At 53.0% G+C, this 24,145-nt stretch overlaps 1 protein-coding gene across 1 annotated transcript in view; it reads left to right on the forward strand.

The window, feature by feature from the left end:
* Positions 1-312: 312 nt before the first annotated feature.
* The window catches only part of LOC106738978 (zinc finger protein 850), a 32,204-nt gene continuing 8,371 nt past the window's right edge, over positions 313-24,145 (forward strand). Inside the window, 6 exon segments of the mRNA XM_059718980.1 lie at positions 313-826; positions 1,702-1,874; positions 2,373-2,499; positions 9,241-9,378; positions 10,566-10,750; positions 11,211-13,399. Coding sequence (XP_059574963.1) covers positions 658-826; positions 1,702-1,874; positions 2,373-2,499; positions 9,241-9,378; positions 10,566-10,750; positions 11,211-13,399 — 2,981 coding nt within the window. The 5' untranslated portion in view covers positions 313-657.

Genomic DNA, 24,145 nt, shown 5'->3' on the forward strand with positions numbered 1-24,145 from the left:
CCTGCACTTGGCTTCTCCTGGCTCCCAGCCTTGGTCTTCAGCTGATTGCTGAGCTTCAGCTTTGCATTTCCAGGGCGGCATCAGAGGTGCTGTGAAGCTGCTCAAGAAAGGGGAGTGGGCTCCCCGGGGTGGGGTGCTGGGGGGCGGGGGTGCAGCGGGGGCACGTGGGGAGCCCGGCTCCGTCTCGCGCTACTCATTTCCCGCCTGCGACCACGAGCGGGTTAAAGCGGGCCGGGCGGGAGGGAGAGCACCGCCGACGTCACGTGGCGTCACAAAGCTGGGGGTGGGGTTTACGTCCCGGCGTGTCCCGGAGCTGGCTGTGAGGCAGGGAGGGCGGGGATCCCCGCGGCGGCCCCACCCACTCGGCACCTCGGAGACCCCCGGCGCACCGGGCTTCCAGGCGCGGGCGCCGGCGGGAGGCGGAGGGCGGGGGTCGGCAGGAGCGGGCCCGGCGCTGGCTGCAGCGCGCCCGGGCGGAGGACAGTGTCCCGGGACAGCGCTGATGTGGCCGGCCGGCAGCGCGCCGCGCCGTGCCGTGCCGTGCCGTGCCCCTGGGGACGCTCCCCGGCCGGCGCGCCCGGGCCCGGCTCCCCGTGACCGCGTGTCTGGTCCCCAGGTGGCGGTGAGCGCGGCGTCCGGGACGTGTCCCCACACGACATGCGGCCCCGGGGCGCGCTGCGCCAGCCTGCCCGCTCCTGCCCGCAGCAGCCAGAGGCCCGCGGGGCGGCCAGGCCGGCGGAGGAGCGGGCACGGAGGGGAAGGGCAGGGCCGGGGGGCGAGCCCCGCCGTGTGCCCGGAGAGCAGCCCCCGCCCCCCCGGGAGCCAGGTGAGGGCCAGGACGGAGGCCTCCTCGGGGGTCTGGTGCCCGCGTGTGTGCTGCGCACGGGGCGGAGGCGGCGTGTCTGCCCCGCCCCTGAGGGGCTTTCTCCCGCTCGGGCCTTGTCGTGCTGCCATGGTAACAACCGGTGATGTCACTCACGTTTGAAGAGTCAGTGTTCCCTGGCCCGTCCCGGCCCCCTGACCCTCTGTGCAATGAGGGGCCGTGCAGGTGTTGGGGAAAGGAGACTCCCCGGGGCCTCCGGCTGGCTCAGGCGCAGCTAACCCAGGCTGCAGGTTCCCTTGACACCAAGCGGACCCGGGAGGTGTCAGGAGACACAGCTCCTCAGGCTGGTGCCCAGACGAGGCCCTTCCCCAGGAGCAGGTAAGGAGCGCTGGCTCGACCCTTTCCTGCAGCAGGAGGCAGCGTCCCCCAGTGGAGAAATCTCTGCCACAACGTTTTGGTGGGGTCAGTGCTCCAACAGATCAGCGGTTCTCGTTCCCCCAGTTCTCCTGGAAACATTTCACATGCCCTGGAGAAGACTGACCTTGCATTTCCCCTCCCCCTCCCTTAACACGTGCACACTGATAAACCCCCAACATCCCTGGAGCTTCTCTCCCCGGGAGCGATGTCCCTGCAGGCTCTGACGTGGTGTGATCACCACCCCACGCTGGCACAGAGTTCCTGAAGTTCATCTCCAGCCTCATGCCCGTGGAGGTCTGTTAGCAAGAGCTGTGCGACCTTGAGTCTTCCTTCTCCTCCTCCTCCTCTCGCACACTGAAGCCTCCACCATGCTTAGTCCCAGGCCAGTCCAGGAGATGAGCAGGACTTTCCCCATGCCAGCAGCACCAGGGCTAACCTGTGCGCACTCTTCCCACCCGCAGGTGCTGGCACCCTGAGCAGAGCGGAGCAGCAGCCTCCCGAGGAGGGGCCTGTAATTCTGGATCTGCAGAGGACTTCCCCAGGGAGACTGGAGGAGAGGAGTTCCCTGACACCTGAGCCGGGCCAAGTGCAGAGGGGGCAGGGCAGGCCTCCAGAGCAGGGGGAGAGCTTGGAGGTGAGCAGGGCACCCAGTTCAGCTTGGGGTGAGAGCATAGGTGCGGCAGAGGGCAGGAGGAGCCAGAGGTGGTATAAAGACTGTGGAGAGCGGCGAGCCCTGAAGAGCATCAAGCCTGTGGTGATGGAGGCTGCAAACACACCAAGCTGCATTAGCAGGAGCTCCCTCCCAAGTGCAGGGAGCCAGGGGTGCTGGCATGGGAAGGCCTGGTCAGGGCACATGGAGCCGCGCCTCCCTGACACTGGAAGTGGTGCCCAGGCTGCCTCCAGTGGCCGAGCAAACACAAAGTACGGAGCTGGGCTAAAGCCGACACCTGAACTCCTGTGTCCACAGCTCCATCCATGTCACGGGTCAGCTGACTAATGGGGAATTTTGCATCCCTGCCTGTCAGGGCGAAGCCTGCCACTAGTTACAGTACAGAGTGATCCCAGTCAGGGCTGTGGGGGCTGGAAGCAGGTAGAAGAGGAGACACTGATGGTGTAACGCTTGTGCCTGCAGCTCCAGGAGGTGTTTGAGGACGTGGCCGTGTATTTCACACGGAAGGAGTGGGAGCTGCTGGATGATGACGACAAGGTGCTTTACCGGGACCAGATGCTGAAGAATTTCCAAGCCCTCGTTTCCCTGGGTAAAGCTCTGGTTCTTGCTTCTCTCTGGAGTACTTGACAGAAGCCTTACCGAGAGTGCAGGAAGGTTAACAAGCATGGCAGAAGACCAGCTTGGCTTAGCAGGGGGTGTCCGGCAGGGCAGCAGCTCTGCATAAGAGGGCCTGGGGGTTACAGTGGACAATCAGCTGAAAATGAGCCAGCAGTGTGCCCTTGCCAAGAAATCTAACGGCGTCCTGGGCTGCATGGGTGCGTGTGTTGTCAGCAGGTCAAGGAAAGTGATTCCTCCCCTCTATTCAGCACTGGTGAGGCCACATGGAGTCCTGTGTTCAGTTTTGGGCCTTTGGGTATGGACAAACGGGAGAGTCGAGTGATAGACAGTAAAAATGGCAAGGGGCCGGGGGACATGACCTGTGAGGAAAGACTGAGGGAACAGGACTTACTTAGCCTAGAGAAGAGGAGACTGCTTGGCAACCATTGATCTTTCCAGATCACGGTGTATGCATGAGAGGTCACCCAGGCCCTCGATGCATGTGCCCAGGCAGGAGTTGTTTGGAGGAGCGGAGGCTGCCCAGACCTTCCACCCCCTTTAGGCCACTGAGACGTTTCGTGCCTCCCTGGCTGTATTTGTATAAGTGTCTGGAAGTTGAACCCAGGTCTTTTGTGTGGCAGACAAGGATGAACCATGGGGGACTCCAGAAGAGGACACGGAGAGGGGACTTGATAGTAGCCTTCAACTACCTGAAGGGAGGGTCGAAAGGGAATGGAGCCAGACTGTTCTCAGCGGTGGCGGATGACAGGACAAGGAGCAGCCGTCTCAGGTCGCATCCTGGGAAGTTTAGGTTTGATGTTAGAAGAAGGTTCTCACTAGGAGGGTAGTAAAACACCGGAACGGGTTACCCAGAGAGGTGGTGGAAGCTCCAGCCTTGGAGGGTTTCAGGACCCGGCTAAAAGCTTTGGCTGGGATGATCTAGTTGGGGCTGGTCCTGCTTTGAGCAGGGGTTTGGACTAGATGTGACCCCCTGAGGTCCCTTCCAACCCTGACTTCCTGTATTTCTATGTGACCTCTGGAGTTTCATAGTCTGCTTCCTGTGTTTCAACACTCTTACCCTCGAGCACTTTTGACTGGTGGTGTAAATGTTTCTCCCCACTGCTTTGTCAGTGATCAGACCCGTCTCACATTTCATACTGATAGATCCTCCTTCATTTCATCAATCTGCCTTCACTTTTGTCTTCCCCAGTCTTGTAACTCCTGGTGCTTCCATGTGCAGCAGTTTCTTGACAACATGGTTCATAGATGCTAGGGTCAGAAGGGACCTCACCAGATCATCGAGTCCAACCCCCGGCCATGGGTAGGAAAGAATCCGGGGCTCGGATGACCCCAACCAGATGCCAGTCCAGCCTTGTCTTGAAAACCCCCAGGGCAGGGGAGAGCACCACCTCCCTTGCAAGCCCGTTCCAGATTCTGGCCACCCTGACTGATCTCCTTTCCCTTCTCAGCGAGTTCATATCATGTCCAGCTCATTGTACTTAAATGCCCTGAGATGTTTTCCTTGGGGAAAATTTTTCTGATTTCCTCTCTCTTTTGCCTAGCTTGTCCTCTCCAAACACATTTAGCAATCCCAGCGTGCTCAGTTCTGGGGTATCTAAATCCCCTTTTCTCCTTTGGTTATGACCCAGCAGAAGTTGATGGAAGTCTTACCAGCCACTCATGCTACAGCACGTGGATAATGCATTTCCTCCACTCTTCCTGTAGTGACATGCACACTTGATGTAACTCAGGTACTCCTAGCAAGGGGTCACTGGAAGTTTCTGTCTCCATTCCTCCCTGCTATCTGCAGCCTCGTACACCAGAGACTCTGGCTTTGCTGTGTTTACATTAAGACCTGTGCTCTAATGCTGGTTCTACCATTCTCAAAAGTTTTCCTCTTCTCTTTCTAAAATCCCTGTGCAGATCAGACACCCATCACTGTAATAAGAATAAGTGGGCCTAGGTGCAGGTACTAGCAAAAAACAGTTTTCATTTCCAGAGAATCTCTAATACAGGTGCTTGTTCAGGCTTGTGAGCAGAGTTCAGGTATGTATTAACATTTACTAGGGCAGTTTGCTTTTCAAGCTTTTTTCCCCCTCCATTTCCCCCCCCAAAGGATTTTCTTAGGGAAGTGATCAAACGCCTTCTCTAGTTGAACGAAGTGGATATAGACCATTTGTACATTATAATCTTTCGCATGCTGTGAGATGTCTCCTTCTGCCTTATAGATTCATAGATGATAGGGTCGGAAGGGACCTCAATAGATCATCGAGTCTGACCCCCTACATAGGCAGGAAAGAGTGCTGGGTCTAGATGACCCCAGCTAGATACTCATCTAACCTCCTCTTGAAGACCCCCAGGGTAGGGGAGAGCACCACCTCCCTTGGGAGCCCGTTCCAGACCTTGGCCACTCGAACTGTGAAGAAGTTCTTCCTTATGTCCAGTCTAAATCTGCTCTCTGCTAGCTTGTGGCCATTGTTTCTTGTAACCCCCGGGGGCGCCTTGGTGAATAAATACTCACCAATTCCCTTCTGTGCCCCCGTGATGAACTTAAAGGCAGCCACAAGGTCGCCTCTCAACCTTCTCTTGCGGAGGCTGAAAAGGTCCAGTTTCTCTAGTCTCTCCTCGTAGGGCTTGGTCTGCAGGCCCTTGACCATACGAGTTGCCCTTCTCTGGACCTTCTCCAGGTTATCCTCATCCCTCTTGAAGTGCGGTGCCCAGAATTGCACGCAGTACTCCAACTGCGGTCTGACCAGCGCCCGATAGAGGGGAAGTATCACCTCCTTGGACCTATTCGTCATGCATCTGCTGATGCACGATAAAGTGCCATTGGCTTTTTTGATGGCTTCATCACACTGCTGATTCATGTTCATCTTGGAGTCCACTAGGACACCAAGATCCCTTTCCACTTCCGTGCCACCCAGGAGGTCATTTCCTAGGCAGTAGGTGTGCTGGACATTTTTCCTCCCTAGGTGCAGCACTTTGCATTTCTCCTTGTTGAACTGCATCCTGTTGTTTTCTGCCCACTTGTCCAACCTGTCCAGGTCTGCTTGTAGCTGTTCCCTGCCCTCTGGTGTGTCCACTTCTCCCCATAGCTTTGTGTCATCTGCAAACTTGGACAGAGTACATTTCACTCCCTCGTCCAAGTTGCTGATGAAGACATTAAAGAGTATCGGTCCAAGGCCCGAGCCCTGCGGGACCCCACTGCCCACACCCTTCCAGGTCGAAACCAACCCATCTACCACGACTCTCTGGGTGCGACCCTCCAGCCAATTCGCCACCCACCGGACTGTGTAGTCATCCAAGTCACAGCCTCTTAACTTGTTCACCAGTATGGGGTGGGATACCGTATCGAAGGCCTTCCTGAAGTCTAAGTATACGACATCCACCCCTCCTCCTGTGTCCAGGCGTTTTGTAACCTGGTCATAAAAAGAGACTAGATTGGTCAGGCACGATCTGCCTGCCATGAACCCATGCTGGTTTCCCCTCAGCATAATTTGTCCTGCTGGGCTCTCACAAATGTGAGCCTTGATAATTTTTTCAAAGACTTTGCCAAGGATGGAGGTGAGACTGACTGGCCTATAGTTGCCCGGGTCCTCCTTCCTCCCCTTTTTGAAAATTGGGACCACGTTGGCCCTTTTCCAGTCCTCCGGGACTTGGCCCGTGCACCATGAGCGTTCGAATATTCCCGCCAGTGGCTCTGCAATGATGTCAGCCAGTGCCTTCAGCACCCTCGGGTGGAGCTCATCCGGGCCTGCCGACTTAAAGGCATCCAGTTCTTCCAAGTGCCTCTGCACCACCTCCAGGGTCTACGCATGGCAGTCTGGCACCTTGCTGCTGCCTCTCTACAACCCCAGTGAGAGACTTGTCGTGCCCCTCGCTTAGGAACACTGAGGCAAAGAACTCGTTGAGGAGTTCAGCCTTGTCCCCCCTGTCCATCACCAATTGTTTCTGCCCATTTAGCAGGGGTCCTATTCCTCCCTGGGCCTTCCTTTTACTCCCTATATGTCTAAAAAACAATTTCTTGTTGTCTTTTACTTGGGTTGCCATCCTCAGCTCCATGGTAGCTTTGGCCCGTCTAACTGCCTCCCTACAAGCACGAGCAGAGGAGGTATATTCGTCTTTGGTGATCTCTCCCTGTTTCCACTTTTTATGTGCTCCCCTTTTGGCCCTTAGGCTGCTCTGGATTTCTCTGGTCAGCCAGGGAAGCCTCCTGGCCCCTTTCCCTCTTTTGTCTCGCTCAGGGATCGTCTTGCTTTGTGCCCGAAGGATCGTTTCCTTTAGGCACAGCCACCCTTCTTGGGCTCCCATCTCTTCAAATCTCCTACTCTGCAGTGCGTCCTTGACTAATCGCCTGAGTGCATTGAGATCAGCTTTCCTAAAGTCTAGCACTTTCACCCTACTAGTTACCTTACCCACTCAACGTCTTATGGTGAATTCTATTATTATGTGATCACTGTCTCCCAAATGGCTACCGATCTGGAGGTCCCCTATCATGTCATCCCCTGTTGCCGATACCAGGTCCAGTATGGCATTCCCCTTAGTGGGACCGTGTACCTCCTGTGTCAGGTGGAGGTCCTGTACACAGGTTAGAAACCTTCATGAACGGTGGGACTTTGCTGTCTGTGACTCCCAGCAGATGTCCGGGTAGTTTAGGTCCCCCATGACTACTGCCTCCTTAGTTTTTATGGTCTCCGAGAGTTGCCTCCGGAGCCCCGAATCTCTTTCTTCCCCTTGATGTGGGGGTCTGTAGCAGACCCCTACCACCAAATCCCTTTCTCCTTGCCCCCCATGTAGCCTAACCCACAATCCTTCTACTTCCTCATCCTCGGATTCCGTCTTGATGAGGGTTGATGTATATTGCTCATTGACATAGAGCGCAACCCCTCCCCCTTTCTTCCCCACCCTGTCCTTTCTGTGCAGTCTGTAACCCTCAATATGTACTGCCCAGTCGTGGGATGAATCCCACCAGGTTTCCGTTAGCCCCACTAAGTCATAGGTGTTTAGTGCAAGCAGGAGCGCTAGTTCATCCTGCTTTCCCATGCTCCTAGCATTAGTATATAGGCACTTGAGCCCTGCGACTGGTGCCTTTGCTGCCCCCCCCGCTCCGAGTCCCAAGGGGCCCTTTGATTCTTACCTTCTCGTTTCTTACCTGTGCCGTAGTGCTGGCCTCCCCATGGCTTTCAGGTTCCCAATGCTCTGTTTCTTCAGGCTGGGCTGTCCTTGTGGGTGCCACATGGTTTGGTGGTCCACAGCTTCCCCCGCCCTCATCTTCCCCTCCCCCCGACGAGCCTAGTTTAAAGCCTGCCGGAGGAGATCCGCCAACCTAGAAGAAAACACACACTTACCTTTGGGGGACAGGTGAAGCCCATCCCAGCTGAGCATGTCCCTCTTTGTAATGTGCGGGTCGTTGTCCAGGAAGCCGAAGCCTGCCTCGAGACACCACTGCCGAAGCCGCCAGTTGGTCTCTCGGATGCAGTTCTCCTGCCGTCTTCCACGTCCGTTCACTGGTAGGATGGAAGAGAATACCACCTGTGCACCGAACTCCTTCAGCACGCTGCCCAGAGCACTGTAGTCCGCCATCAGGTGATTGGGGGTTCTCCTGGCCGCATCATTAGTACCCACATGGACTAGGACCATGGGGTAGTAATTGGTGGGCTTGATCGTGGCCTGGATTACCTCCGTCACATCCCGAATCTTTGCTCCAGGGAGGCAGTATACCTCTCGTGCTGAGGGGTCCTGGTGACAGATGGGCCCTTCCATACCTCTCAGGATGGAGTCACCTATGACGAGCACTCGTCGCCTCCTCCTCTGGGTCCTCTTGGATCTCTTGGCCTGTTCGGAGTGTGAAGAATGTGGTGTTTCTTCCTGCCCAAGGGTTTCCTCCTCCCCTTCCATCTCCTGCAGGATCGCCAGGGCCTCGTACCTGTTCTCCAGTCGGACTGGAGAAGCTGGTACCGGTTCTCTGCGAGCTGCTCCGGTCCTGGCTGTGACCGTCTGCCACTCTGCTTCCCTCCTTCTACCTTCTTTTGTCCATCTCCATGAGCCACAGGAACTGTATTGAACCCTGCAGTATTTGCCAGCCTGTGTACTCGTTCCTCTCCTCGGATGATCCTGTGATTGGATGGGATGACTGCTTCAACTGGAAATAGTTATAATTAAATCATCCTTTCCTGTGCTCTGGTGATGATTATAATTAGCTTCTTTCCCAGAAAAAAAAGTCTCATTTTCAGTCGCCTGTCATTGATGCTTTTCATTACCACAGGCCCACTCTTTAAACCTACACTGAATATAACCTCATGTACACTCGTTTGCCTGGAATTACACTGATAAAACAAATGTTATCCATCCACAAGTGTGTCCAATGTCTCTTCTTTTTTGTACCTTGCAAACAGTAAAAGCTTTATCTTTCTGCTCCCTCCTATGTCATAGATCAATGCATCTTTATGCCGATCCCTGATGACTGTCAGTTTAATGCCCTGTCTGTACCGGAGAGTGGCTGGGGCTTGGTTTCCTATGCCCATCCCCGCACCACCTGGGTGACAAGGATCATGGTCTCTTGAAGTCTTCTCCCTGTAGTGCCTTCTCTTTCATTCTAAATGCCTATCCTCTCTTGTCCATCAAGGATCTAATAGAAACCATGAGTTTGTTGGATCTATTCCGCAAATCCCAGTTAGGTTATTCTGCATCCGGTACCCAGACACTAACTCTGTTTAACCACTGTCCGAAACAGGATATCCAGGTTCCACACCTGACTTAATCTGCAGTATCCAGCAAGGACAAGTGGATCTCTGGGTCTGTGATGATGAGGACTGTTGGGAAATCTCAGGATCTGTGGGGAAATCTCAGGATGATGAGGACCTGCTGCCAGGTGAGTTTTGTCCCCTCCACCTGATTCTGCTCTCAATAAGTCTTCATGGCCAGCGTGCTAGGAGGACCTGGAAAGTGCAGACCTGCTCTGTGCTGACATTGCAGGGTGCTGACATTGCAGCATAATGTGCTGTATTCAATGCGTCTAGACATGTGTTGTTCCTACTTGCTGAAATTCAGGGATGTGGAGACAAGCAACTGTTCCCTTCTCCTGCTAATGACAGATGTCAGGACAATCAGGTTTTCTCTCTTGGTATATTGGCCCAGATCTAGTTTCCCTGGGATACCGTGTTCTTCTATTTCCATCTTCACACAGCAATGTAAAAGTTCATTCCCCAGCCCAAGGTAGCCATACCTCTGTATACAGGCTCTCCCAGGGCATGATGGGATTTGTAGTCCCCCATGGAAACCAGAATGGTATGCGGAGACTCGAGCTGATGCTTTCCCTGGCTTCCTCTGGTCAGGTTGACCTGGAAGCCAGGAAGTGTTTCATCATGGTCTCAGGCTGCATTAAAGGGCTCCACGGCATAGGTGGGATTCAGAAGCTTTTGTGTTGCGGCTGGAAGTGAATCCCCATCGCTTGCACCAGAATTGCCCCCTTTCTGTTTCCTCTGTGGGGCCTTGAGTGTTACGAAGCTTAGATTCAGCACAGAGTCCAGATTCGGGTTTATGGCCAGGCCTTAAACCCAGTGCAGACTCCTGTATCATGGAGTCCACCTGGGACCCGTCACAGAGGGAGACCTCCATGGACTCATTCCCTGCACCAGAACTTGCCATGGAAGCAGGCAGAGCCCTGCTCCTTTTAGAAGAGAGAGCTGCAGCTCTATGTCCTCCCGTCCTACTCTGCACAGTACAGTATGAAACCATTCAGGTACTGTCTTAACACACATGTCCCACATGTGCTTCTCCCAGCAGGGCCTGAGGTGATGGGTGCTGAGACCTGGGCCTGAAACTATTGAGAGTCCTCGTCTGAACTCCACTAAGTAGGGAACAGTAGCCCAACACAGGGATCTGCCCCTCCCTCACCCCCAGCACTTGGGGTTTTGGCAGGAAGACCTTGTCTTCTTGAGGGAACACAAGTGCCAAGGTCCAGGCCTGCTCAGGGGCCCATCTTAGCAGAAGGAGTAGCAGTGTTTGCCCTTTGCCAACAGGGTGGGCACTAATCTGGTGTTTCTCTTCCCTATACAGAAGGTGCATGGCAGCTGTGCAGAGCTAAGGAGCAGCCTCCTGCGGGAGGGCCTGCAGACCTGGAGCCAGCACGGACTTCCCTAGGGAGTTTGGGCAAGATGGACTCCCTGAGACCTGAGAAGAAGCCATGGCACAAGAGTCAGGGGAGGCCCCGAAAGTGGAAGGAGAACAGAGCGGTGAACCAGGTACAATATCCAGTTGAGCGTGAGAGTGGAGAAGGGACAGACAGACAGAGCCCTGGGTGCAGGGAATACTTTGTGGAGCTGAAAGACCTAAAGAGTCGCTGGAAAGGTGCACTGCATCCCAGCCAAGGCATTGGGAAGGGCCTCTGGGGAAGCAGGAGCTCACTGCTAAGAACAAGTGCAGAGCTAACCTCTGCCTGAAAGTCAGGAAAATGTTTAAGTGCCCATCACTCACTCCTGGCTCTTCACAAGATAAGGTACCACGTGTGGGAAGAGCTTCACCTGCCTCTCCTCCCTGGCTGTTCACTCAGACCCATTCTGGAGAACTCCCCCACTGTTTCACCAAATGGGGATAAAGCTTTGTGCACAGACCTGGTCAAGTACCTACATGTGCAGAGGGGGAAACCAGTACTGCTATGTGAAGTGTGGAGAGACCTTCATCCATTTCTTCTCCCTATCTCAGCACCAGTACTTCCACCTGGGCAGGAAGACACACCACTGCACTGAGTGCAAGAAGAACTTCATCAGCCAGCAAGACCTGTCCCAGCACCAGTGTGTGCAGATGGGGGAGCAGCCACACCGCTGCACCAAGCGTGTGAAGAGGTTCAGGCATTCCTCCAACCTCGTCAGGCACTCGTGCATGCACACAAGGGAGAGGTCACATCAGTGCTCAGAGTGTAGGAAAAGCTTCACTCATTTTACCAGGTTGGCTCAGCACCAGCGTATTCACACAGGGGAGAAGCCACATCGGTGCTTAGAGTGTAGGAAGAGCTTCACCCTGTCCTCCGACCTGGCCAAACACCGACTCATTCACATGGTGGAAAAGCCACATCAGTGCTTGGAGTGTGGGAAGAGCTTTATTTACTCCTCCAGGCTGGCTGAGCACCAGCGTATTCACACAAAGGAGAAGCCGTATCGCTGTGCAGAGTGTGGGAAGAGCTTTGCTTATTCCTCCGGGCTGGCTCAGCACAAGCATATCCACAAAGGGGTGAAGCCACATCAGTGCTCGGAGTGTGAGAAGAGCTTCGCTTACTCCTCCAGACTGGCTGAGCATCAGCGCATCCACACAGGGGAGAAGCCATATCAATGCTCAGAGTGTGGGAAGAGCTTCACTCGGTCCTCCAGGCTGGCCTGGCACCAGCGCATCCACAGAGGGGAAAAGCCACATCGATGTTTGGAGTGTGGAAAGAGCTTCACTTACTCCTCCAGACTGGCTGAGCATCAGCGTACCCACACAGGGGAGAAGCCACATCAGTGCTCTGAGTGTGGGAAGAGCTTTACCTGCTCCTCCACGTTGGTGCAGCACCAGCTAATTCACACAGGGGAGAAGCCACATCGATGCTTGGAGTGTGGGAAAAACTTCACCTGGTCCTCCAGCCTGGCCCGGCACCAACTCATCCACACAGAAAAGAAGCCACATCAGTGCTCCGAGTGTGGGAAGAGCTTTACTGTCTCCTCCAGCCTGGCTCAGCACCAACGTATCCACACAGGGGAGAAGCCACATCGATGCTTGCAGTGTGGGAAGAGCTTCAACCAGTCCTCCGACCTGGCCAAACATCGACTCATCCACATGGTGGAAAAACCACATCAATGCTTGGAGTGTGGGAAGAGCTTCACTCAGTCCTACAGGCTGGCTGAGCACCAACGTATCCACACAGGGGAGAAACCGTATCAGTGCTCGGAGTGTGGGAAGAGCTTCACCCGATCCTCCAGCCTGGCTCAGCACCAGCGTATCCACACAGGGGTGAAGCCACACCCATGCTCAAAGTGTGGGAAGAGCTTCATTCACTCCTCCAGCCTGGCTCAGCACCAGCGTATCCACACAGGAGAAAAGCTACATGGATGCTCAGAGTGTGGGAAAAGCTTCACCTGCGTCTCCAGCTTGACCCAGCACCAGCTCATCCACACAGGGAAGAAGCCACATCAGTGCTCGGAGTGTGGGAAGAGCTTCACTCATTCCTCCCACCTGGCTCAGCACCAGCGCATCCACACAGGGGAGAAGCCACATCAGTGCTCAGAGTGCGGGAAGAGTTTCGCTCGTTCCTCCCACCTGGCTCAGCACCAGCGCATCCACACAGGGGAGAAGCCACATCAGTGCTCGGAGTGCGGGAAGAGCTTCGCTCATTCCTCCAGCCTGGCTCAGCACCATCGTATCCACACAGGGGAGAAGCCATATCAGTGCTCAGTGTGTGGGAACAGCTTCACTCGATCCTCCAGCCTGGCTCAGCACCAGCGCATCCACACAGGGGAGAAGCCTTATCAGTGCTCAGAGTGTGGGAAGAGCTTCACCTGCTTCTCCAGCTTGACCCAGCACCAGCTGATCCACACAGGGGAGAAGCCATATCAGTGCTCGGAGTGTGGGAAGAGCTTCACTCATTCCTCCCACCTGGCTCAGCACCAGCGTATCCACACAGGGGAGAAGCCACATCAGTGCTCAGAGTGCGGAAAGAGCTTCACTCATTCCTCCAGCCTGGCTCGGCACCAGCGTATCCACACAGGGGAGAAGCCATATCAGTGCTCTGTGTGTGGGAAGAGCTTCACCCGATCCTCGCACCTGACCCAGCACCAGCGCATCCACACAGGGGAGAAGCCACATCAGTGCTCAGGGTGTGGGAAGTGCTTCCTCCACTCCTCCAAACTGGCCTTGCACCAGTGCATCCCTATCCAGCGGTGTCCATAATTCTGCCAACAATATGGGAAGGATTTGGGTATGTATACCTGCTCAGCACCCACCAGTGTCTGCATACAGGGAAGCAGTCTCATGCTGGTGCACTACAGCAACAATTGACCTTTCATTCAGCCTCAGCCTTTAATTCAGCTTCTAAGCAACCCTGACCTTGCCATTCCTTCCCACCACATCATCCCTCTCCCGGGCCTGCATATCCCCATCGGAGTCTGCAAGAAGCTGCTTCTGCCACCCCATGAGCCCACTTTGGTGGATTTTGCTTTTCAGCCCCTCATCGGAGCTTTGCACCACTAGGTGCCAGCTGCCCCCTCCTCTCCTTCATTGACTCATAGAAAATTAGGGGTGGAAAGGACCTCCTGAAGTCATCTAGTCCAACTGCCTGCTCCAAGCAGGACCATCCCCAACTAAATTATCTCAGCCAAGGATGGAGATTGCACAACCTCTTTGGGTAACCTGTTCCAGTGTTTTAATCCCCTCTTAGTGAGAGAAGTTCTTCCTAACATTTAACCTAAATTTCTCTTCCTGCATCCAGAACTCCTGAGAAGACTCCAGCCAACAACTCTTCAAAAAGTCCAGCAAAGTCACCTCAAAGAAGTCCTTCCAAATCAATATGATTGCTATTTACAATATAAATACATTAATGTAACTGTACTACTCATCTATAATTGATTGAGTACAAAATTCTGGGTTATTTTTGGTGAAAATTGGGTATTGGGCCTTGGTTCAGGAACCAATCTCCCATTTATAACATCTTTTCCTGTGGAAAAATCAGTTCCGAGTTGCAACATTTCGACTTAAGACACGGTTTTCAGGAACCAATTTTGTCTTTAGTCCTAGGACAGCCTGTACTATCATGTAGGGCAGTGATTGATTAGGTAGGTATTTAATATTAAAGAGTTGTAGAATTCTTAATTATGCAATTACATAGGGTGAGAAGAAAGCAAAATTCCTTTCATTCTTCCTTTCTTTCACAGAAAGCAGTGGCACAGTAGTACTCAAGGCATCATAATGATTTCCAATTCATATTTTTGACAAGTGAAAATGAGGATCTTGAGTTATTGGATAGTTTCATAGTAGGTAGGGTCAGAAGAGACCTGGGCAGATCATCAAGTCCCACCCCCTGCCGTGGCAGGAAAGAGTACTGGGGTCAAATGACCTTGGCAAGGTGTTCATCCAGCCTCCTTTTAAAGACCCCCAGGGTAGGAGCCAGCACCACTTCTCTTGGAAGTTGGTTCCAGATCCTAGCCGCCCTGAGTGTGAATTAGCGCCTTCTGGATGAGGGACCATTGTTCTGGGCTTGATTATATTAATGACTGTTGTTGTTGTTTGTTTGTTGTTATAATTGCATAAATAAAAGCGTTGGTACTGCACAGTACAGTAGTGTGTGCTGCAGACACCCTTTGGTGCTGGTGGGATGGTGCATTGCAAGAGAGGATTGCAAGAGATGTGGGTGGGGAGGGTGATGTGGGTGGATCACAGGTTTGTGGGTTTACAAAGGACCGATTCGAAGTGCAGAGGTAGGAAAGAAGTGCAGACAAGTGCTTCTGGCTGGGGCTGGGGCAGAGAAGCTGTTGGGTGCGGGGCGGGGGACGGGGCAATGAAAGTCTTTTCTCCTGCTTGGACCTTGGTGCTCCCCAAAGTCCACCAAGTGTCCCAGTGCTGTGAGCTTCCCCCTGATTTGAAGACTGAAAGAAATGGCTGGCTGCTGGGCAAAGCGACTTTGGATGCTTGCAAGGAAAGCCAACATTGCAGGGAGCCAGTGGGACACCCTACATTGGTGAGGGAGAAAGATTGTCTAGTGCTGACAGAAGTTTGGGGCAAGGGGGTTGGTTTCAAAGAGACACTTGGCAAAAAGTTGGTGGTGCCCTGGGTGGGCACCCCTGAAAGTCCCACCAGTGCCCCAGTGGTGTGTGCTTGCCCCAACAGTGCCCTGAACCGATGAGCTGTCAGCAAAGAGTGGCCTTCAGAGGTAGGGGCCAGGGAGGCTGGGGCTGGGAGCCAAAGCTGTCCCCAGCTCTGTATGCTGGGAGGGCCCCTGGCTGGGGGGCTTGAAGGGGCTTCAGGGAGCACCTCGGTTTTCTGCACCTGTGAAAGGGGCGCAGGCAGGGGCAAAGGGTCTATGGGCTTCATGGGATGCCTCCATTTTCCCTACTTGTAAAATGGATGCAGCAGCCTTTGGGCTTTAGGGAGCACCTCAGTTTCCCCACCTGTGATAGGGGTACAGGGAGGGGCAAACGGTCTAAGAGCATCATGGGGAGCTTCAGTTTTCCTCACTTGTAAAATGATCGTAGGTGGGGACAATGGAGTTATGGGCTTCAGGAGATACCTTGGTTTTCTGCACCTGTGAAATGGATGCAAGCAGGGGCAAAGGTTATGTGGGCTACATGGCGCTCCTTGTTTTCCCCACATGTGAAGTGGGTGCAGGCAGGGGTAAAGGGGTTTGTGCGGTGCCTCAGTTTTCCCCAGTTGTCAAATGCACACAGGCAGAGGTAAAGGTTGCATGGGCTTTTGGGAGCACCTCAGTTTCCCCACCCATGAAAGGGGTGCAGGCAGGGGCAAAGGGTCTAAAGGCTCCATGCGGCACTTCGGTTTTCCCCACTTCTGAAATGGATGAAGACGGGGGCAATGGGTTTATGGGCTTCATGGGGCACCTTGGTTTTCCCAACATGTGAAATGGGTGCTGCCATGGACAAAGGGTCTCAGGGCAAGGGGCATCTGGCTTTGGAAAAGAGCAGTGTGGGGTCAGCACTGGGGTAGGCTGGATGGCCTGGGACCACCCGTAACCCTGCGTGCTGCGATGCTGTGGTGCATACCCCACATCTGGTGTAGGCCAGAGAGCCTCGACCTTCCCAGGCTGGCTGTGTAAACAGGTGGCTTGGGACCCACTGGAGTCTGGGCCCTGCGGGCGAGTAGCTTCTTGACTGCTCGCCTGTTCCCCAGGGGCAGAGACACGCTACACCCTCGAGCCCCAGCATCGCCCCGTCTCCCGTGCCTCTTACCTACCGCCGAATGGCCTGAGACGTCTCTGGAGCCCGGCACTGTCACATCGAGGAGCTCTCCCATCAGTAGCTCTTGCCAGTTTCTCAGAGGTGCCAGATGTTTGGCCCCAAAAATCAGTCCGTTTCTGCCCCCCAGATGGGTGACCTGCAGCCATCTCTGGGCTGGGGGAAATTTAATCTTGGGGAAATTGAGCGGACGCCCATCCCGATGGGATCTTCACGACACAAGCCTAAATGACAGGGGGCCCCCACACCAGTGCCCCATCGCTTGCACCAGAATTGCCCCCTTTTTTATTCCTCTCTGGGGCCTTGAGAGTTACAAAGCTGAGATTCAGCACAGAGTCCAGGTTCGGGTTCATGCCAAGGCCTTAAACCAGGGGTGCACAAAATGAGGCCTGCGGGCCGGATGCAGCCCAGCAGGCCATTTTATCTGGCCCTCAGCAACGCTAAAAAATTTAAATGAATATTTATCTGCCGCCGGCTACCTGTCGTGTGGCCCACGATGGCTTTCCAAAACTCAGTAAGCGGCCCTCTGCCCTAAATAATTGCCCACCCCTGACTTAAAGCCAGTGCAGACTCCTGCGACATGGAGCCCACCCGGGACCCGTCGACAGAGGGAAAGGTCCATGGACTCATTCCCTGCACCAGACCTGGCCCTGGAAGCAGGCAGGAAGCACAGCCCTGCTCCTTTCAGAAGAGAGAGCTGCAGCTCTATATCCTCCCATCCTACTCAGCCCATTAGAGCATGAAACCATTCAGGTACTGTCTTACTGCACATGTCCCACATTGCTTCTCCCAGAAGGGCCTGAGTTGACGGGTGCTGAGAGCTGGGCCAGAGACCCTGGCAGTCCAGCTCTGAACTCCACCGAGGAGGGAACCTGAGCCCAACACAGGGACCTGCCCCTCCCTCACCCCCAGCACTTGGGGTTTTGGCAGGAAGACCTTGTCTTCTTGAGGGAACACAAGCGCTAGGTCCAGACCTGCTTAGGGGCCCATCCCAGCAGAAGCAATAGCAATGTTTGCCCTACTTGAGATGGGTCATGTTTTACTAAATCCCAGTCCCTTCTGTCGGGACCGAGGGCGGTCTGAGGCTATGGCCAGTAGCCTGGACCGTCAGGTGGGATTTTTCCACGACGGAGTAGAGTTAGGCACGGAAGCGTATTGGTTTTATAAAGAAAGCTTTACTTACACTGCCGATGGTCGCAGCGCAGGGAGGAAACTTGCTTGAGTTGCAGTTGCACACAAACAAACACAAATGAGATCTCTTCCGAACCGCACCGAACCGAGATGAGTCATCGATGTACGACTCCACGAGCGCTTTACACGGGGGATACGTCAAATTTCCACTATGACGGGGAGTGGCTAAGAGCTGATCAGGCCTCTATGTCCTCCTCCAAGACGCACGCAGAGTTTGCTAGGCTCCACAGCGCGCTTAGAGTTTGCCACGAAATGGTTGTGGAGTCCTCCAACTTGGGCGGAAACTACTCTAACCTTTTATACGGCTAGCGAGCCAATTGCCAGCCGCCACGTAGGAATAATTTAGAATTGACCAATAGTGGGACACTAATTTGCATACGTGTGGCGGGAACTCTTTGCACCGGGGTTTTCTCTCTGCAGCTGAGAAATGCACCGTGCAAAGAAAGCTCCATGTGGCGGGAAAATTCCAATGTGCCGAGGCACTAAAAATCATTGCGTTATGACACCTTCCTTATCTTAAATGCCAGCCTTATTCTTTCTCTCTCTCCCTCTCTCTCTCTCAGCTTCAGCCCCCACACCTCTCCACTAGTTTCCTGGTCTCCTCTCAATTCCTACTGCCTTTTCCCTGCGACTTTCTGCTGCCCTTCTCTGCTTTCCCATTGCCCCTGCCCCCTTTCAGTCTCTCCTGCTGCTTTTCCTGTGATTTTGTGCTGTCCATCTCTCTGTTTTCAGGCTTCCCCCGCACCTTCTGTAGTCATCTCCCCCGGCCCCTGCAGCTTCCCAGCTTCTCGTGGCTGTCCTGCAGTTTTCTCCAGCAGCTGGAGCCTTTTTCCAGCTCCCAGCACCTACTGCCGCTTCCTGCAACTTCTGTAGCTGCCCCGGAGCCATCCTCTGGCTCCCCACATCCAGAGCCCCTCTTTAACACCCACACTTTCCCTTAGTCCCATTTTCCCTCTCCCCACCTACCTTTTCAGCTCCCCCATAGCTCTGGCTCCAGTCCCAGCCTCTGTGCCAGCATTGCTTCCTTGTTCTGCAGGCTTTGGGCCTTGTCTTTTAATCAATTAAGATCAATTAACCTAAAGTTACCCCTGAGCCTCAGTTCTTCAGCCCAGGCCCTTGTAGTCTACCAGTTCTAATCCTGGTCCTGGTAACTTTAACCCCCTACACTTCTACTTTATTACCTTAACATTTCCCCAGGTATCCCAAGTACACCAAGCACATACATAAATACACATCACAACCCCCAACTTAGGAACTCACCTGTGTGTATGTGTAGGTGGGTAGTATGTGTGTAAATTAGTGAATCCACATATATATGTGTATTCATATATATCTATATATGATATATATAGATATATAGATATTGTGTATATGTATATATGTGTGTGTGTGTCTATACACACACACACACACATATATATATATATATATATATGGCATTGTGTACATGATATACGAATTAGTGATCTGTGTCTAACTTTTGGGGTGTGTAGTATGTGCTTGAATTGGTAATAGGTATGCATGTGCCTAGGCTGGTTTGAATGTGTATGTGCCTGAGCTGGTAGTATGTGTGTGTATGCACCTAATTGATTTGTGTGTTTGTATAAGTGCAATTGTACACGACACCCTCCTGTCTAACAGTGCAATATTGAGATCCTGAGCGTTGGCCTGACCCCTCAGGGCAACACAAGGAGTGTGGAAAGTGCTTCCTCTACTCCTCCAAATTGGCCTTGCACCAGTGCATCCATATCCAGGTGTGTCCATAATTCTGCCATCAATACAGGAAGATTTTGGGGATGTATACCTGCTCAGCACCCACCAGTGTCTACATACAAGGAAGCAGTCAAGCAGTCTCACGCTGGTGCAGTGCAGCAACAATTCACCTTTCATTCAACCTTTCTAGGGCACTGCAGAGCCCAAAGGACACAGAGGCTGACCTCCCAGGTTTGCTGAGGGGATGGGGTTAAATGGAAACACCGCAGGCAGAGGGCAGCCCTGTTGCTGGGGGAACCTGTGATCTTCACATCAGCCTTGGAGCCTATGCTATCCCCATCTTACTCTAAAAGCAGCCAGTGCTCCCAGGGGGAGATGAATTGCCTTCACAATAGGATGCTCTCCTTAACTGGATCCAAATGACATCCGGTGACTTTCTTTCCGAATCCCAGCTTTGCCCTCCCTCTTGGTCCCAGGGTTTGGTATGTTAGGCTCTTGAGTTGCAGGAAGGAGGACACTGATGTCTGGGGAAGCATTCCTTGCTTCTAAGCAGCCCTGACCTTGCCTTTCCTTCCCACAGCATCACTCCTTTCGCAGGCCTGCATATTCCCATCGGAGTCTGCAAGAAGCCGCTTCTGCCACCCCATGAGCCCAGTGTGGTGGATTTTGCTTCTCAGCCTCTTGTCAGAGCTTTGCACCACCAGGTGCCAGCTGCCCCCTCCTCTCCTTCATACAGTCGTAGAAAATTAGGGGTGGAAGGGACCTCTGGAAGTCATCTAGTCCAACTGCCTGCTCCAAGCAGCACCATCTCCAACTAGATTATCCCAGCCAAGGATGGAGATTGCACAACCTCTCTGGGTAACCTGTTCCACTGTTTTAATACTCTTGTAGTGAGAGAAATTCTTCCTAACATTTAACCTAAACTTTCCTTCCTGCAAATCGAGACCATTGCTCCTTGTTCTATCGTCTGTGTCCACTGAGAACAGTCTAGATCCATTCTCTTTCAAACCTCCCTTCAGGTAGTTGAAGGCTGCTATTAAATCCCCCCCAGTCTTCTCTTCTCTAGACAAAATATGCCCAGTTCCCTCAGCCTCTCCTCATAAGTGATGTCCCCCAGCCACCTTACCATTTTTGTTGCCCTCCGCTGGACTCTCCAGTATGTCCACGTCCTTTCCGCAGCAGGGGGTCCAAAACTGAACTCAGTACTCCAGATGTAGCTTCACCAGTGCTGAATAGAGGGGCATAAATGACCTACTGGCAACAGACCCGCCCATGCAGCCCAGGATGCTGTTAGCCTTCTTGCCAACAAGGGCACACTGCTGGCTCATCTCAGCTTCTTGTGCACTGTAACCCTCAGGTCCTTTTCTGCAGAGCTGCTGCCCAGCCAGTCACCCCAGCCTGCACCGGTGCATGGGATTCTTCCATCCTAAGTCCTTGTCCTTGTTGACCCTCATGAGATTTCTTCCGGCCCAATCCTCCAATTTGTCGAGGTCACTCTGAATCCTTGCCCTACCCTCCAGCATATCTACTACTCCACCAGCTTGGTGACAAATTCCTTATTGCTCAAGCCCCACAAAGTTGCAGTTACAAAACTCGCTCGACCAAGACCCGTAGGAAAACTCGAGCCTCTTGTTACCAAGACCAGCAGAAAACTGGAGCCTCTTGTTAATAACTCGGAAAGAGCTCTGGATACACACACAAAAGCGCGCAGGGAAGGGGTTTGTCGAGGCCTGACCAAACCAGGACTAGATTGTAAGGCTGGAGGGGACCTTGGAAGGTCATCAGATCCAGCCTTACAATCTAGAAATCCATGAGTGGCTGGAGCCTCAGTCTTAGGTTTTGAACCTGTTCTTCCAGGCCCCAGAGCCCCCCGCACCTACCTCCTTAACAGCCGTCAAGCTTTGTGGCCTCAGCAGGGCCTAGCACCCAGGCCTGCATTAGTTCCCCCCTGCCCCCACACTCTGCCCCAGGACAGACACAGTCCCACAAGCACCCGTGTCACAAGTTTTGCCTGTCATCAGCTAGGGGTGCAGGCCCCAGAACCCAGAACCCCTGCACCAATCTCCTCGACAGCTGGCAGGCTTCGTGGCCTCTGCAGGGGCTGCCATCCCTGCAGCTGTCACCCCGCTGTACCTTAACACACACAGGGTCACACATGTCATGAGTTTTGCTTGTCTGCAGCTTGAGGTGCAGTTTCCCCCAAACCCTTGCACCTAGCTCCTTGAAACGTGGCGGGCTTTGTGGCCTCAGCATGGGCTAGCATGCCTGCAATTTTGACCCCTCTGTGGGGTAACACATACACGTGACATGAGTTTTGCTTTCAAGAACTTGGGGTACAGTTTCCCTGAACTCCCTGCACCTATATCCTTGAAACATGGCAGGCTTCATGCCCTCAGTTCTGAAATGGGCTACCATTACTGCAAGTTTCATCCAAGTCAGGCCAGAAATGACAAAGTTATAGGCCCTTTCAAGGCTCCCAATTATAGCCTATGGGCAGAACATTGAAATGTTTTGATTTGCCTCATTTTGTTTTGAGGCTGTTTTGACTATACCTGTTCTGTTTCGATTTTGCTGTTTTGACTTTGAAACAGGTTGAAACAGCATTGAAACAAAGCTGGCGGCGAAATTTCACACCGCGCAAATATATTTTATATATCTCTGTGTGTGTGTGTGTGTGTGTGTGTTATATGTGACAATGCCCCACACTGTCTGCACCCCCTTTTCCGAATCCAAGGTCCACCCATGCATGTACCTCAATTAGTCTAGAAAGCTGCTTGTACACGTCACGAGATTTCCTGTTTATGTTGCTGCAACTGCATTTGTGTTTCCATGAGCTGGGTTTCCCGCCACTTCAGAAGTCTTTCCAGTGCGTTTTCAACTCAAGCTGTCCGAACATGTTTTATTTTGCATCGCTACAGCTTGCGTCGCCCTATCTAGGGATTCGTGGCGTGCGAACACTAAGCGACTCAAAGACTTGTAGCTACTTCCTTTTGCCACCAGGGGGCAGTGTTGCTATGTCTGTCTGTAGCTCAGGCCTCTGGCCAGTAGGTGGCGCTGGTATTTGCTGCCTGCAGGCAGCCAGAGGGCACCGTGCCCGGGGCACAGGTGGTAAAGTTACTTTGGTAGTAGAGAATACAGGTAAAGAAATAAAAGAGAAAAAGGAATGGAGGAGCAACCAACCCCTGTTTTTTGCTACTACCCTCTGCTAGTGGTACCACCACCCCTAGTCCTGTATGTCCCCCCCACCCACAGCACCCCCTGCCTGCTGCGCCCGCCACGGTGTTCACCACTGCCGATGAGCACAGCAGCACCACTGCTGCCAGCGCATAGTACGTCTGCAACTTGCTGGACTTGTGTTTGGCGTGTGGCACCTTTTCTTAACACTTCAGTATTTCTAATAATTGACTAATGCCATTCATTTCAGAAATATGAGCAATAGCGCAGGCAGACGCTGCATGCCAGACCTGACCTCCAGCATATGCAGCATCCCGGGTGACATATAGGTAATATCAGAAATGTCCCACGGACCTTGTGCGGGGGGCAGGGAGTGTTTGGGGCAAGAGGGTGGTGTCTATGACTGTGGTCCAAAACATCATCCTCTTCTTTCTTCCCCTCGCTGCAGAAGACTTTCCAGATTTGAAATCGAGAAGGATCAGTAAGGAAAAAAATCATCAAGGATCCACCCACCAGGAGAAGCAAGTTTGTTAAATAGTGTAGTAATTATATATAGAAAAGAGTGAGTATATATATTTAAACTCTGCATAGATATTGTATACATAGTGTATAGGTATTGTATAGATAGTGTATAGGCAGTGTACCGATACCGTATAGGTATATGGGTATTGTAGGGATAGTGTAAATAAACAATGTTGTATAGGTGCTGGGGAGGAAAATCCCCATTCTTTTTCTTTTTGTCTATTTTCCAATTTAAAAAAAAATTTCATTTATTATTTTGTGTTTTAATTATTCTGTCTTTGATTAAAAAAAATCATGTATGTGCACCACATTTTTGCAATAAAGATTTGAAAAGATGTCTGCATGCATGGCATGTTTTCTTTCCTAGGCCAATTGACATGCATGGCGGGAACGGGGGTCAAGAACAACAAGAAGTCCTTCTTTAGGTACATAGGGAACAGGAGGAAAGTAAATGGGAGTGTGGGGCCATTGCTCAACGACCATCACCCAGGACAAAGTTGAACTCCTGAATGACTACTTCGCCTCAGTCTTTCATCGGACGTAGAGGAAAACCACGCCAGGTAGAGTACAGGATGAACACGGCAGGAATAATCGCCTTCCGACTATTGCCATAGAATCGGTGTAGGACCAATTAATAAAATTAGACCTATGCAAGTCAGCGGGACCGGATGATCTTCATCCGAGAGTGCTGAAGAAGCTGGTGGAAGTCACGGCGGAGCCCCTGGAGAACCTCTTCCATAAGTCGTGGCACTTGGGAGAAGTCCCCGAGGACTGGAAGTGGGCCAATGTTGTGCCCATCCACAAGGAGGGAGGACCTGGGTGACAACAGGCCAATCAGCCTAACTTTCATCCTAGGGAAAATCCTAAAAAAAGGTCATCAAGGAGTCTATGTGCGGTATGCTTGCAAAAGGGAAGATTGGATCGACAGGCTTTGTTGTGGGCAGGTCTTGCCTTACCAACCGCATCTCCTTCTACGCCTCGGACACTGCCCACCTGGACAGGAGAGAGCAGGTTGACATTGCATACCTCGACCACTGAAAGGTCACGGGGAGGGATCACCGGGGGGGCACAGCCCCGCTGACCCGTGTCCCCCCTCCACGGCCCGCA

Source organism: Alligator mississippiensis, chromosome 15, assembly GCF_030867095.1.
Source record: "Alligator mississippiensis isolate rAllMis1 chromosome 15, rAllMis1, whole genome shotgun sequence".
Classification (NCBI taxonomy): Eukaryota; Metazoa; Chordata; order Crocodylia; family Alligatoridae; genus Alligator; species Alligator mississippiensis.